Below are 16,961 nucleotides of genomic sequence, written 5' to 3'. Positions count from 1 at the left end.
TGCTCTGTATGCGTTCATATAACATTTTGGGGCAGATCTTCTGAACACACGAGCTTACTGGTCATCCCATTGGGAGTACACTGCTTCTTTCAGCATGCCCTCCAGCACAATCTCCAGATTGGCTTCCAACTGATCAGTGAGAATTAGTTTTCAATATAATTCTCTGAAGTGACTTTGACAAGTTGTAGATCCCCAACATCCCCACGGCCCTCTAGCACACGAGGTCTTGGGGTGAGAGGAGTTTCCAAAATGGAAATTAAATGCTCATTTATGACAATAGAAAACATAGAAAATAGGTGCAGGAGTAGGCCTAAGAACAATATCTAACTCTCTCTTGAATACATCAAGATAGACAATGATGCTGTTACAATTTTGTATTAATGAGTCAGCAGGTTGTTTAGTCATTGCACTGGGCTAAAATGTTGTATAACTTAATTAAGGAGCATGTCCACTTTCCAGCAACATTACAATTGTCAGGCCCTTCCTTCCATTCTGTCCTCAAGAAATTTCCGGAGTCACATTACACTTAACTTTCAGTCTACATGTCCCTAATCCTGGATATGCCTTGTAGGAGCAGCTGGAAATAATCAAGATCAGCTATGATTATTTCATGGAATTAAGTTTTATTAAATAATGTGTATATAACAAAATGATACTTTCAAGTACACTGCAATGTAGAGCATTTGGAAACAGTCAATGAAGTAAAATATATGACACTTACTTGAGTTGGAAAGAAAATGATTTAAACTCTTAAAAGAGGAATCTGTACACAATTGAACAGTCCATTTGAATGGCTTAAACTCCAACAATAGAAGGTCTCTCTCACAGTTCTATGTCTGTACACTGGATATACAGCGGTTTATGTAACAACTCAAGTCAGAATTGCCTGTATCACTAGTTACAGAAACCATTTGCAGAGGGGCCAGATGAAATATGCACGATACTGACCTTCAAGATAAGCTCTACGTCAAAGTAGTTGGTAGTTACCGCATGAAGCCAAACAGAAGATAGGTACGTGATTGTAGGTGCCCATTTGCCAATTTTCCAATAGGCAAATAAGCACACAAATCCATTTGACTATCTGCTAATATGAAAAGCAGTTACTGTGAAAGTATCAGTACTAGCTGTGGACTTTGAGCCCAGGAAACCTGCACCAGCCAATTTGTAGCTGAATTACTAAGCAAATTCCGCCAGTAGAGGCAATCCCTGGCTCAAAGAGGACTGCAGTAGAGCATAACAAGACCAACCCGTTAACAAGACCAGCTTATATGGTAGCAACCTGGTGAATACGTCAAGCCACAGGTATAACAATGTTTGGCCAGAAGTTCCAAATAAATAAGCCACTACAACTTCCGATCTTAGCCATTCAATTCTCTTCATCTTTTATCAACAGCCAAAAAAGTTTTTTCAGCCTGAAACATTAACTGTGTCTCTTTGCATGCATGCTGCCTGATCTGCTTTTCCACTATTTTCAAATAGCTGAGAAAGGCTGTGGAGACAGACAACATCCTGGCTGGAATACCCGAGAATGATTAGATAGAATAAAATGATATAATAAAGTTACACTTTAGAACTTGCCATGCCTAGAGTTATGATGGTACAGTGATCCTACAATATGAAAACTCACCAAGTTATGCTAGTTGAAATAAAAATCTGATTACTGCCCAGTAAATCTACGCTCAATCATCAGCACATGTATGGTGCGTAATTCATAGAGATTAATATCAAGTGGCACACTTTGACTAATAACCTGCTCACAGATGGTTCTTGACATCAAACATGGAATGAAGAGTCGAATTCCAGTGCTAGTTGAGTGACTGCCTTCAACCTCAAGGCAATGGATGACTGAGTGCATCATCAAGGAGCCTTTGTGCAAATGAAGCCAAAGGGGGTCAAGGGGACATCCCACACAAAGGAAGGTAGCTGTGGTTAGTCAAGATCAATACAATTTGTTTTACTATAACAGTAATAACTTATAATCTGCAATCCCATTGTTTGGAAATCCTGGTTTGGCAAAGCTCTATTTTCCAAGTTCACTCTAAACACAGAGGTTCCCCTTTTTGTACTCCCTATAAACTCACCAGGGTCCAAGTTACCACTTAATGTATTACACTACTATGAAATAACTAAAAATAGTGAACTAAAAGTGTGATGGGGTATTGGTCGGAATGATATCCAAAAGACCAGAAATGATGCCAATCGAACACAAAGTCAGAGGGTACTAGACTATAGAACTTTTACTGCAATGGACAAAGATACTGAAGATGGAATTTTACCAAAGGAGATGGATCACCTACTGACAATATCATCATACATACAATAACATAATATAATATTTTGATATATGTAATTTAAATTATGTTCAAAACCTTGCAAGGAAACATGATACAATATTATCAGATTAATTTAAATTATTTTTTTAACCCCATCAATATTCCAATCACTAAAGTGTTTGTAGGCTAGTAACAAAAAAAGTAGGCAAATCTAGCCAGCTTCAGAGCTCTATGGCATGTTTACAGATATTTTAGAATAATGAAGGGATTATGTTATTTGTGATAAAGAATAAAAAATGCAACTATTTAACTTACAGTTTGCGCATCAGCAAAACTTAAAGCTAGTTTTGGCTGCAGAATCTTTTCCTGCGTTCCCTCAACTAGCTGATGACTGCTGTTGCTACCCCAAACATATACTTCGCATGTTTCCGACACCATTGGAGTATCGCCACTCTGCAAACTATCAGGGCTTGCGCACGTCCTGGAGTAGTCCGAGGCCATTCGACAAACCTACAACAAAAGTCAAATAAAACAATTAACCATGCATTATAGCATTGTGTATGCAAGCAAAGAATCTCACTGTGCATAGTCACATGTGACAATAAAGTATTCATATTCCTAGCTCAAAATTATCAATAGATACTCTGCTTGCTAACTACTTGGGTATTTTTAGTTTAGTTTAGAGATACAGTGCAGAAGCAGGCCCTTCGGCCCACCGGGTCTGCACCAACCAGCGACTCCCGCGCATTAACACTTTCCTACACTCACTAAGGATAATTCACACTTATACCAAGCCAATTAACCTACAAACTTGTATGTCTTTGGAGAGTGGGAGGTAACCAAAGATCTATGAGAAATCCCACGCGGTCACGGGGAGAACATACAAACTCTTTACAGACAGCACAGGCAGTCAGGATCAAACCCAGGTCTCTGGCACAGTAAGTGCAGTAACTCTACTGCTGCGCCACCATGCTGCCCCATCTTCATCTTAGTTTACAAACAAAATAGTCTCTATACTTCAAAAGTTATTCAATGGATATATTGTTAAATCTCCAAAGATGTGCTGTCTGTGCAAGAATAATGAGTATTATGTTGCAGCATACAATATTGTTTAACATATTTTTTTTAAAATCTAACTCTTGAAATAATCAAACCAGCAATTTTTTTTTGCTTACATACCTCTTCAAAGAGGCAGAGAGCTGCCTCATATAATGAGCACAAACCATCAGGCGTTCTGGTAGGCTCTCGCCACTGACTCCGATCAGCTGATGAACCCTTTGAAAATAAAAGTTTGGACAACTGATCAAAACTTTCACAAATTCATCAACATAATCAATGCCTGAAAACAAATAATGTAGGACAGACAATTCAATATAGTTGGCACAGATGCACAGGAGAAAGATTCAGAAACATTCCAAAGCAGGAAAAAAAGTGGCAAAATATACGCAGAGGGAAAAATAACAGTAGACCAAGCAATTTCAACTGCTCTACGAATTCCTGCTCTTCCTCTAAACCAGGAGTAACAAAGGATTGCCTAATTATACTTATTTGTGTTATTAAACTAAAAAGATAAAACAGGAAAGTCTCAGATAAACATTAATTGACATAAAATGCTGGAGTAACTCAGCGGGTCAGGCAGCATCTCTGGAGAGCATAAAGAAGTGAAGTTTTGCGTTGATACCCTTCTGCAGACTAATCTGAAGGAACAGTCTGAAATGGGGTCTCAACCCGAAACGTCACTTATCAATGTTCTCCAGAGATGTTGCCTGACCCGCTGAGTTACTCCTGCGCTGTGTCCTTTTGTGCAAACCAGATTCTGCAGTTCCTTGTTTCTACATTCTCAATAAATATTGATGGCAGAGCATGAAAATAAATCAAGCAAGTGTGCATCTAATACAAAAATAATGTCGTAACATCTGTTGTAAATTCTATACATATGGGACAGCATGTGATAATTACAGCAATCTCTCAAAAAATATAAAATTATTGCAAGGCTTATGGGGAAAATGAAGGAATGAGGTTACCCCTCCATGGGTCAGTCTCAAAATTAGGGCTCTGCCATTCAGGACTGAGAAGACAAAGTCATTTTTAAAATTTAAAGATAGCATATCTTTGTAATTCACGACCCGAGCCCAGTGCAGGTCCAAATGTGTGGAAAAAGAACTGCATATGCTGGTTTAAGTCGAAGGTAGACACAAAATGCTGGAGTAACTCAGCGGAACAGGCAGCATCTCTGGAGAGAAGGAATGTGTGATGTTTTGGGTTGAGACCCTTCTTCAGGTCCAAATGCTAAGTTTATGTATTGAAGACACTGATGGATAGATTTTTCAATGTTAAGGGATGTTATCCACTTTGGTAGCAAAGTGTCAATGAAAGTAAGCATGCAGGTACAGCAAGCAGTGAAGAAAGCGAATGGCATGTTGGCCTTCATAACAAGAGGAGTTGACTATAGGAGCAAAGAGGTCGTTCTGTAGTTGTTCAGGGCCCTAGTGAGAACACATCTGGAGTATTGTGTGCAGTTTTGGTCTCCAAATTTGAGGAAGAACATAGGGATGGCGGGACTGTCATATGCTGAGAGAATGGAGCGGCTGGGCTTGTATACTCTGGAATTTAGAAGATCTTATTGAAACATATAAGATTATTAAGGGTTTGGACATTCTAGAGGCAGGAAACATGTTCCCGATATTGAGGGAGTCCAGAACCAGGGGCCACAATTTAAGAATAAGGGGCAAGCCATTTAGAGATGAGGAAACACTTTTTCACACAGAGAGTTGTGAGTCTGTGGAATTCACTGCCTCAGAGGGCAGTGGAGGCCGGTTCTCTGGATACTTTCAAGAGAGAGCTAGATAGGGCTCTTAAAGATAGCGGAGTCAGGGGATATGGGGAGAAGGCAGGAACGGGGTACTGATTGTGGATGATCATCCATGATCACATTGAATGGCGGTGCTGGCTCGAAGGGTCGAATGGCCTACTCCTGCATCTATTGTCTATTGGGAATCAAGAGATATGACGTTAGTGCACAAGACTGGAGCTAAAGATAAAACATCAGTTGCAAACTTGTGTAAATAATCAAAATGGCTGCATTTGCTTCTTTTTCCTACATTCTTAATAACCGAGAAAAACCTCAAGAATTTAAAACATCTCAGCATGATTTATTCAATCTTCCATTCAATTTTGGATTTTTTTCCATCATCCATCTATTCGAGTGTTAAGACATTCTTAGACACAGACCAGCCCGGATGGAACCCCTGGACAGGTTCGGAAATGTGGTGCAAGGGAGATGATGTCCTCCACAGACCTATTTGTCCTGCACGTAAATGTCAAGGGGTCCAGGTTGTCCAGGAGATGCAGTTGTGGGTCATTACCAACCTTTCAAAGCACTTCATCATGCTCAATCACTGGCTAATGTCTTCGCTGATAGCTTCAACCACCTATTGTTCCTACCTGCTTCAAGCAAACCTCTGTTATTCCAGTTCTAAAGAAAAATAAAGTAACCTGACTCAATTACCACCACCCAGTAGCTCAAACACCAAGCAGGATGAAAGGTTGATAATAGTCCACATCTGCACCAGTCTCCCGGACAATGTGGACCCCTTTGAAATATACAGGAAAAATAGGTCAATGAAGGACGGTAGTAAGGAAGGCAAGTTCAATGCTTGCATATATATCAAGAGGACTGGAACACAAAAACAGAGATGTAATGCTGAGGCTCCATAAGGCACTGGTCAGGCCGCATTTGGAGCACTTTGAACATATTTGGGACCCATATCTGAGGAAGAATGTGCTGGCTCTGGAGACTGTCCAGAGGAGCTTTACAAGAATTATTCCAGGAATGAGTGGATTAGCATATGATGAGCGTTTGACAGCACTGGACCTCTACTCGCTGGAGTTTAGAAAGTTGAGGGGAGACTTAAATAATGAAAGTGAGATAGAATGGATGTGGAAAGGATGTTTCCATTGGTGGGAGAGTCTAGGACCATAGGTCATACCCGCAGAATTAAAGGGCACTTTTTTTAGAAAGGAGGTGAAGAGGAACTTCTTTAGTCAAAGGGTAGTTAATCTGTGGAACTCATTGCCACAGAGGGTTGTGGAGGCCAAGTCAGTGGATATTTATAAGGCAGATAGACAAATTCTTGATTAGAACAGGTGTCAAGGGTTATGGGGAGAAGTCGGGAAAATGGATCAGCCATGATTGAATGCCGGGGTGGACTTGATGGGCCTTATTCTACTCCTATAACTTGTCAACTTGTGACATCTCCCTTTCACTACATTCAGCTCTAGATTACCAAGACAATGAGAACATTATGTCAGAATCCTATTCATTGACTACAACTCAGCCTGCAACACCATATTACCAAATAAGCTCATCTCTAAACCCCTTAACTTTGGCCCTGGGGGTCCCACCTGCAAATATCTTCTGGGCTTCCCTGACTAGCAAACCCCATGTCTGTTAGAATTAGTCATAATTCTTCCTCTACCCTGACCCTCAACACTCGTGGCCCTCAGGGTTGTGCTCTCTACTCCCCGTACGTCCATGACCATGTGACGAGGTACAGCATCAACTCGACCTTCAAGGCCAGAACAACCATGACACAGAGTACAGGGAAGAGATCAGGAACCTTGTGTCAGGGTGCAAGAACTTAGCCATTAAAGTCAACAAGGTGGAAGAGTCAGGAAGAAAGGAAGGTGGTGAAGGTAAACAGAGCTATTGTGGACATGGCTGATAGCTTCATGTTCGTAGCCATACATATCACCAACAACATAACCTTCTCCCTTCACACCGAGAAGATTCAACATTTCCACAAGGATTCTCTTGAAGTTCTACAGATACACTACAAAAGTATTCTATGATGCATCTCAACCTGACAAGACAACTGCTCTGCTCGACACCTGAACCTGCAGAAAGAGGTGAACACAGCCCATTCCGTTTAAGACTCGTCACTTCCTTCCTTCCGGTCAATCTCCGTGTCCTGCATCAGGAAGGCTAGAAGTATCCTCAAGGATGCCTGCACTCTGGCAGGTTGCACTACAACTTTTGCACCAGTCCGCTATTTTGCACTAATTTCTTATTGTATTCATCATTACTATATGTATACTGTTTAATCTGTGGACGTCAAGGAATTTAATTGGACACTGCAGTTTATGACAATAAACTAATCTGAATCTAAATCTGAAATAAGAAACCCCTTAATCATGGGTAAAACTTTAAATTATCCCTTTCTAATGAAATCAACTTTCATTTTGAAATAACTATAGTAAAATGTTTCAATTAACATCTAAATCATTCCTTTCATTTTATAATCCAATACTCCTTTTCAAAATTCCAATTTCTACAACCTAATACTTATACTCTAGTAATGCTTAGCTACCTATCCCCTCTATAGCTGTTCCTAAATGTTCTCATTCCTCTGTTCCTCAAGTGTTCCATTATTCCTCAAAATTTTGATGAAGTGCAAACAACTGTGATTTATCCGTCCAACCTGGTTTGGAAAGAAAGTGCTTAGGGGTGGATTCTTGAGAGTTGTTAGTTACAGAGACAAACCAGTGAAGTTACTCTTCTACGTGAAGGGAAGATCGAGAAGACAATAGATATCTTTAAAGCCATGATGAATTTACAAAGTTACTGCAAATTAGTGATATATGAATACCACATATTTACAGTAATCGGCTGCATTAAAAACACAATTCAATAAGCGATTTGGATTGAGTGAATCTGGCTAAATATCAGAGAAAAATGATAGGGATACAGAAAAGTACTAATTTGAAAATATTGGAAGGGGTAGGATTTACTCCCATTTGTAAGAGAATGAGTGAATTACAGACTGTGAATAAGGCTGACAAAGTATACAGCAAAATATAGATCATCTACAGAAATGGGCGAAGAAATGGCAATTGGAGTTTAATTCAAGCAAGTTTGAGGTGTTGCACTTTGGGAAGTCAAATGCAATGGGTAAATGGCACGACTCTTTGCAGCATTGATGTACAGAGGGATCTTGGGGTCCAAGTCCATAACCCGCTGAAGAGAGCATCGCGGAGAGTGGTAAAGAAGGCATATTCTATGCTTGCTTTCAGAGGTCAGGGTATTGAGTACAAGAGTCAAGATGCAGCTTAAAAGGTCTTTGATTAGCTGGCATTTTGAATATTGTGCGTAGTTCTGGTTGCCCCTTCACAGAAAGGATGCAAAGGCTTTGGAAAAATGTAGAGGTGGTTTATCAGAATGATGCGTGGTTTAGGAGGTATCAGCTATAGGGAGACAGACTTGGATTGTTTTCTCTGGAAAACCAGTGGTTGCAGGGAGACATGGCTTCACAGGTGTTTGTAATTGCTCTGGTGTGTTTAAATGCCTCCTTAATGTAGGTATAAGAGAGCTCTCAGCACCTAGTCTTTCCTCCAGTCTTTCAATCACCTTTGGAAACTTTTATTGCTGTTTATCAACATGAGGACCAAAGTGATGCAAACGAAAGTCAAAGAAGCCATTATGAGACTGAGAAACAATAAAACTGTTAGAGACATCAGTCAAACCTTAGGCTTACCAAAATCAACTGTTTGGAACATCATTAAAAAGAAAGAGCACTGGTGAGCTTACTAATTGCAAAGGGACTGGTAGGCCAAGGAAGATCTTCACAGCTGATGACAGAAGAATTCTCTCTATAATAAAGAGAAATCCCCACACACCTGTCCGACAGATCAGAAACACTCGTCAGGAGGCAGGTGTGGATTTCTCAATGACCACTGTCCGCAGGAGTAACATGAACAGAAATAAAGAGGCTACATTGCAAGATGCAAACCACTAGTTAGCCACAAAAATAGGATGGCTATGTTACAGTTTGCCAAGAAGTACTTAAAAGAGCAACCAGAGTTCTGGAAAAAGGTCTTGTGGACAGATGAGACAACGATTAACTTATATCAGAGTGTTGGCAAGAACAAATTATGCAGGAGAGAAGGAACTGCCCAAGATCCAAAGCATACCACCTCATCTGTGAAACACGGTGGTGGTGGTGTTATGGCCTGGGCATGTATGGCTGCTGAAGGTACTGGCTCACTTATCTTCATTGATGATACAACTGCTGATGGTAGTAACATAATGAATTCTGAAGTGTATAGACACATCCTATCTGCTCAAGTTCAAACAAATGCCTCAAAACTAATTTGCCGGCTGCTCATTCTGCAACAAGACAATGATCCCAAACATACTGCTAAAGCAACAAAGGAGTTTTTCAAAACAAAAAAAAAAGGTAAATTCTTGAGTGGCCAAGTCAATCACCTGATCTGAACCCAATTGAGCATGCCTTTTATATGCTGAAGAGAAAACAGAACGGGACTAGCCTCCAAAACAAGCATAAGCTAAAGATGGCTGCAATACAGGCCTGGCAGAGCATCACCAGAGAAGATACCCAGCAATTGGTGATGTCCATGACTCACAGACTTCAAGCAGTCATTGCATGCAAAGGATATGCAACAAAATACTGAACATGACTACTTTCATTCACATGACATTGCTCTGTCCCAAACATTATGGTGTCATGAAACGGGGGAACTATGTATAAACACTGCTGTAATTTCTACATGGTGAAACCAAAATGTATAAAAATGGCCTCTATTAAAATCTGACAATGTGCACTTTAACCACATGCGATCTTATCTATTACAAATCTCAAATTGTGGATTACAGAGGCAAATAAATAAATGGTCTTTGTCCTAAACATTATGGAGGGCACAGTAATACATTGACTGATGACATGTCAAACACCTTTTTAACCACTCTGTCTACCTGTGTTACCATTTTTATGTACTTCTGTACCTACACCCCTGGATCTCTTGGTTCCACAGTATCAAAGTTGGGAGGTCATGTTGCAGTTACATGAGACGTTGGTGAGGCCACATTTAGGTATTGTGTTCAATTCTGGGCATCGTGTTATAGGAAAGATGTTGTCAATTTGGAAGGGTACAGAGAAGATTTGCGAGGATGTTGCCAGGACTAGAGAGTCTGACCTATAAGCAGAGGTCGAGTAGGCTGGGACTCTTATTCCTTGGAGCGCAGGAAGTTGAGGGGGGATCTTATAGAGGTGTTTAAAATAATGAGAGGAATAGATCAGGTGGATGCAGAGTCTCTTGCCTAGAGTAGGTGAATCAAGGACCAAAGGACATTGGTTTAAGGTGAACGGGAAAAAATTTAATAGGAATCTGAGTGATAGCTTTTTCCACACAAAGGGTGGAGGATGTATGGAACAAGCTGCCAGCGGTGGTAGTTGAGGCAGGGACTATCCCAATATTTAAGAATCAGTTAGACAGGTACATGGATCGGACAGATTTGGAGGGATATGGACCAAATGCAGGCAGTAGTGTAGCTGGGACATGTTGGCCGGTGTGAGCAAGTTGGGCCGAAAGGTCTGTTTCCACACTGTATGACTCCCAGGACCTTGTCATTTGCTGTGTAATTGGTCCTGTAAATTGCCTCTAGTGTGTAGGTGAGTGACTGAGGTTGGTGGGAAGGTGGAGGAGAAGGGGGAAAGTCTGACAATATGAATGAAATGATATTAGTGCAGGCTCAATGTAAGATGTTTAGCACGAGACGGTCTCCATGGATTCAGTGGGCTGATGGTCACAAGAGACATCATTGTTCACATTCTTCCTTTTTGAAAAGCATTGAGCAGAATCCTTTTGATATTTTAAATCAACCTCCTTTGACAAATTGTTAGAAGTTTCCCATGAAGCATATCAAATTACTTAATAATTCACATCTACGGTAGATGCATCAGCAGATGAACAGCATAGTGTTATTTTCATCTCTCACTTAAAAAAAATGTTAGTTGCTTTAATTTATGTTGTCCTTTGCTGTATTTTTTAAATTTATTTTATCTTTGCTGTATTGGTACAACTTATCCACTTCCGATGAGAGATTGACTAATAGTTTATCCTACGCCGTTGCATTAATCACTGAGTTGTTAAATACAATGGTCAGAACGTCTCGGTTCTTCACTCAAGTTTCCCACAATCACATTTCAGAATGCATCCCACTTTGTTTATGGCAACGTACCATCCAAGGTCTCCTTGCATCCTTCGGGCTTCGAACAAGTATCCTCTCACTTAAAAGTATAGCCTGCTCAATCTTTCCTTAATCAATCTGCTTATTCCAGACATTTGCTGAGTAAACCTTCTCCGAACTGCTTCCAATGTATTAATATCCTTCTTTAAATACCAAAACCAATATTGATCACAGTAGAAACCTAGAAAAATAGGTTCAGGAATAGGCCATTCGGCTCAATATGATCATGGCTGATCATCTAAAATCAGTACCCCGTTCCTGCTTTTTCCCCATATCCCGCAATTCCTTTGGTCCCAAGCCCCAAGTAATCCAGGTGTGGAGACAAGAGATGGCAGATGGCTGAACATGGAGAAAAAAAACACAAATTGCTGGCGGAACTCAGAAGGTTGAGCAGAATCTGTGAAGGGAAGGGTACTATCAGGGTTTCAGAACAATATTCCAGGTGCGGCCTCATCATGCAACTGAAGCATATAACCTTATTCTCCTAACAATAAACATTTGGTTAGCTTTATTAATAACATGCGGAATCTTCAGAGTCTGCTTATACAAAACGCATCTTATATTTTACTAGGATAATTGGCTCTATTACAAGAGGCCAATATGCATAGCACAACTGGATTTATAAATATGCAGATTTTACTGAACATTAACAAGAGCCTTAGCATCATTCTTGTACATGTAACTTAACTGGTGCATAAATTGTATAGCAAATTCAAGCTTTTGGGAATTAAAATATTCAAAGTAATTCACCATTCCCAGCCAAGCAAACAACATCAAGTGAAATTAGGTTTTATACGTACCAAAGAACGCCTCATCTGCATGAGAATATTCATGAAACAATCATAGCCGATCATTCCTTCCCGACTCGCACACGGTTTTGTTATTTCCATGGTACTAACAGCAGCAGCTGCAGCCAATGCCATTTCTATCCACTCTAAAAAGTATCGCAGAGAACCCCGCTGGGCTGCAAGTCCAAGCAGCAGTTCTGATGCTAGTCTTCTCCCCAAAATATCAGCTCCCGAGTTTGGCATTGTAACTCCCTTCAGGAATGTCGTTACTTGAGATAAGCAGTCCAGTCCCATTGCAGGAATTTTGCTTTCATTTGCTAAAGATAGTGGTGGTAAAGAGCTAATCACGTCTATTGCTGTATGGATAACATCATTGCAGAGGTTGAGCCCTGGCACTGTAGAAGGCACCATCCAGCTCTGTCGTAATAGTGCAAACAATAAACTCAATCCAGTCCGAACACCCATCTCAATTAGAGCATCTGTACTGGATCTTGGGCGTTCACTGACAGAATGGATGTCAATTGATCCAGAACTGCTTTCGGGCGAATGCTGCTGCTGTTTAACTTTACCTTTGTCATGGTATTTGTTGGAAAGAGCATAAAAAACACGCTGCAACACAAGTAATCGTTTCCGAAGGGCTGCTGCAAATGGTGAATCTGAGCAAACCATCTTTGCCAGAGCCAGCTGGCTACTGAGGAGAGCATCCAGGTAATGTTCTTGTTCATCACTAGAGAGGGACTCGCGTTCAAAATCTGGTAACTGGGGTCCCTTAAGGCAGAGTACTTGCTGTGGTAGTGGTATCACTTCCTTACTGTTAGCTAGCTTATTGTACAAAACAGAAACACCTTCTCTTGTGGCAATGGACTCACTGTCTTCTGTGATCCAGGAGCTGTTGAGATGCTCCAGCCATTTTAGCTTGACTGTGGGAATCATTAGAGCCATGATTGATCACTTTATTGCCATTGGACCTAAAACGAAAGAAAAGAAAACCATTAAGATGAGAGTTAACATTTTAGACATTGGCTCCTTGAATATTGACAATTGTCATAATCTTCTCCATACATGCAGCATTATGATATAAACACACCATGCATTCTCTGACAGTGGAAGTGGTGAAACAAATGAATAGCGAAGCAGAAAATAGCAGTGGGATATAAACTATGCAGGTGCTATCCGTCAATCCAAATCTTTGAGCATTTTAAGCATTTGCATAATAAAAGTACAAAATATTTACCTATCCAATGAGCAGGCAAAGTGGATTTTGCAGATGGTATGTACTGGAGCTATGGCATGCTGTGATGGAGGGCATGAATGTTTGGACTGAAATAATGCCAAATCAACAGAAACTTGCTCAGTTGATTAAGGTTGACAAAAGCAATGAATATACCACAGGTTGGAATCCTGTTGTGTGGAAAATCACTACAAGAGACATGGTTACAAGAAAAACAAATCTAAGAACTTCAGATTTTAGGAATATTGCACTGGCAAGAACAGGTGGGAAGGGTAAGTCAACAGGAGAGAATTGTTAATAAAGATGAAATAAGTAGTTGTGAGAAGCATTCTAAGCTCAGAAGATGCCAATACCATTTGGGTAGTGGTTACAAAAAGCATGGGGAAGAAAGTTAAAATTGCATATAGATCTCCCAAATCTGCAGTCACACTGCAGGAAAGGGTACAAAACAATCAAAGAAAGGTAAGAGAAAAAATAACACTGCAAAAATTATGGGAAACTTTAATTGGCATGCAGATAGAGATAATCAAGTTGGAACGGGTGGCTGCAAGAACAAATATATATAAAGAGCATTTGGGATAGTTCCCTATAGTAAAATGTTATAGAACACAAGAATGGAAGCAATTGAATTAATTTCAAGTCGGAGTCACGGTTGTTACTTAAGGAAATAGCAGCTACTCTGCACACAGCACGACTCCGGAAGTAGCAAATGTATATTCAGAGTTTATTTCAGTATTGAGTACAAACAGTACAGCTGAGTTCTTGGAACGCCCAAGATATTTTCTGAGCACCCAGTTAGGGACCGCATGAGAACGTTTGTACCAGCAACATGCACACATCTCTCAGTAATGAATTGAAATATCAAATTAAATTATAATCTCGCATCTATCTAGCAGTACGAAGTTCAAATGTTCTGCAATCGGGAAAACTCTTATCCTACTCAAGCTAGCATTATAAAACTGTTTACCGGGAATATCAATAATGATAAATGCCAATGTATTTGACAAGCTGCCAGAACACTAACAAAAAAAGGTTTGCATGAGTCTTAACATGCACAACAAATGCCAGATTACTAACAGACTTATGAGCTCAAACAAGGGGAAATTTTAATTTGGAGATACAACTGTAGATGCTGGAATATTAAGCAAAAAGCAAAGTGCTCATTGAATTCAGAGGGTCAGGCAGTATCTATGGAGGGAAATGGATTGAGAGTGTTTTGGGTCGAGACCAGACTGACCTATGATTCCATACAAAAGGCATTATGATTCACTTATCTTCTTCCAGAAGGTTTTAAATGATTGGGAAAAAAAAACAATAGAATCAAAAGAATGCTAGACCCATTTGAATTGGCATAAACAAAAAAATAATCAAGGATCGAAGTTCACCAAAATATTTGGTAACAATAACAGCAACATGCATTATGTGAATAAATCATCCTTTCACATTTGTTGTAAATCTGTCAAATAAAATATAATAGTGAACAGCACCAGAACAGATGATAAAAAAGGAAAAGTTACATTTAAAGGTAGATACAAAATGCTGGAGTAACTCAGCGGGTCAGGAAGCATCTCTGGAGAGAAGGAAGGGGAGACCTGTTTTCAGTTACATTTGATGTGCATGTCCAGGGAGAGAATTTGCAAGCTTATTGCCTCGGCATGAGAGTAGTGGTAAACTAATTAAAATGGAAGCTGCACAAATAAAATCAAGCAACTACGGCCATGATAAGTGGCTACTACCATCCAGATTTTTTTTTTAAAAGGATAATCTGTATTTATAATTAGTAGAGATTGAGGTATGTTACGAAAGACGGCTATTTCTTGACCCAATCCCATGAGGAACTGTTGTAAAAGGAATCAAACTGAAGGAAGGTTTCTATTTAATGTTCATGGCTCACATTATATAATTCAATGGATTGACTTCTTGAATAACAAGCAAGCAAACATATTAGTAGACCATTTTAAACACCTAGTTTCAAACATGTGTATGTCTGATTCCATACAATAAGTGAAGTTGCACTTTTCATTTAAAAATAAAACTGCAGGGAGGGAAATACTCTGCCGTTTCAGGACAATGATTCCAACAAAAGGTAATGTAGATGACTCCTCACTGCCCCTGAAATGACCTAATCTTTTCATCAAACTGTGAGGTTGTAAAATAAGAATAAAACTGAATGGATAGATATGGCATCATTCTCGGCTTCAGATTCAGTTAGAGCAATGCCTCTCTCAGCCAATTCAACCTTGTAAAGTCTTCCTCATGATTGAACACCATCCTTGTACTAGCCAAACAGCCAGACATAAACACACAGAGAATTATAACTTACAGCCAAGGTCACCCTCTTTTTCACAATTATTGCATAGCGATTCATTTGGGATGACAAGATAGTGTTCCCGACTTCCTCAAATGAATCAGACCCCATGAAATCACTTGGCATCTAGTTAAACATTTGTAAGGAAACATCCTATTGATTATGTGTAAGACGGAACTGCAGATGCTGGTTTAAACCGAAGATAGACACAAAAAGCTGGAGTAACTCAGCGGAACAGGCAGCATCTCTGGAGAGAAGGAATGGGTGACGTTTCAGATCGAGACCCTTCTCCACAGATCACTGTGGTGAACAAGCTTTGAAGCACTAAAATAAAGCAAAGGCACATGATATATTCTGGGTGGATGGCAAAATTGGTCCTTAGCACCACCAATAACCCAGCTGTCAAATCACAGGTCACAGTAGTAGGATGGGTGTCTAACAGCGAGTTACCACACACCAGTTTTTCCATTTCTACAAAGGCAAAGTGAAAGAATGCAGTGCCAACAAGACTCAAGGAGCTTGGCATCATCCAAGTCAAAGAAGCCCACTTGACTGGTTTCCCATCCACCATCCTAAACTTTCACTCCTAGCACATCCAAGCCTATTGTGTATATCATCTACACAGTAGCTACTCATCAGGTCTATCGATCAGCACCTCCCAAACATGCAATTTAGCAAGACTAAATCCCTGATTTGAAATAAATGACTACTCATTGTTGCTGGGTGTACATCCTGGAACTCCACATCCTATAAAACTGTGGTTATAACTGTCACAAAGAATGTATCAATTCAATTAGCCAATTCACCATCACTTTATCAGAGCAATTACAGATGGATAATAAGTGCTGGTCCTGCCATCAACATCTAAATTCTATAGGATGACATGGTAAAATTAAAGGGAATGTTGGGTATGTATATATTCAATGGTATATGGACACACTGATCTGTTCTGTATTTATTTATGCCTACAATATTCTGTTGTGCTAAAGCAAAGCAAGAATGTCATTGTCCTATCTGGGACACATGACAATAAACTCTCTTAAACTTGAACTTGAGGTTAAAATGGGAATGGGATTGCTCTATCAACTGGCACAGACTTGATGGGCAAAATTGTCTCCTTCTAATGTTGTAAGGAAATATGGAAAATAAATGAATAAAAATGGCACAGGAGATTCTAAACACAAAAGTACAGTGGTGTAATTTTACTCATGGATGTGCATTGCTGAAAAATGCTAAATAATGCTAAATAAATGCTAAATAATGTCTATATATATATTTTTTTTAAACAGTCTGACTTCCAAATGCCTAAATGGAA

General features: G+C 39.8%; 1 protein-coding gene across 12 annotated transcripts in view; it reads right to left on the bottom strand.

The window, feature by feature from the left end:
* Positions 1-16,961, bottom strand: part of herc1 (HECT and RLD domain containing E3 ubiquitin protein ligase family member 1) — a 217,426-nt gene that overhangs the window by 176,514 nt on the left and 23,951 nt on the right. For all 12 annotated transcript variants that reach the window (XM_033014841.1, XM_033014842.1, XM_033014847.1 and 9 more), the window contains exons 2-4: positions 12,120-13,075; positions 3,453-3,548; positions 2,589-2,783 (exon numbers count right to left, since the gene is read on the bottom strand). In XM_033014841.1, the coding sequence (XP_032870732.1) occupies positions 2,589-2,783; positions 3,453-3,548; positions 12,120-13,049 (1,221 nt within the window). In that variant the 5' untranslated portion in view covers positions 13,050-13,075. The remainder of the gene's footprint in view (positions 1-2,588; positions 2,784-3,452; positions 3,549-12,119; positions 13,076-16,961) is intronic.

The sequence above is a fragment of the Amblyraja radiata genome, chromosome X (assembly GCF_010909765.2).
Source record: "Amblyraja radiata isolate CabotCenter1 chromosome X, sAmbRad1.1.pri, whole genome shotgun sequence".
NCBI classification, from domain to species: Eukaryota; Metazoa; Chordata; class Chondrichthyes; order Rajiformes; family Rajidae; genus Amblyraja; species Amblyraja radiata.
Note: the sequence above shows the minus strand (reverse complement) of the source record. Positions and strands in the feature narration are given on the sequence as shown.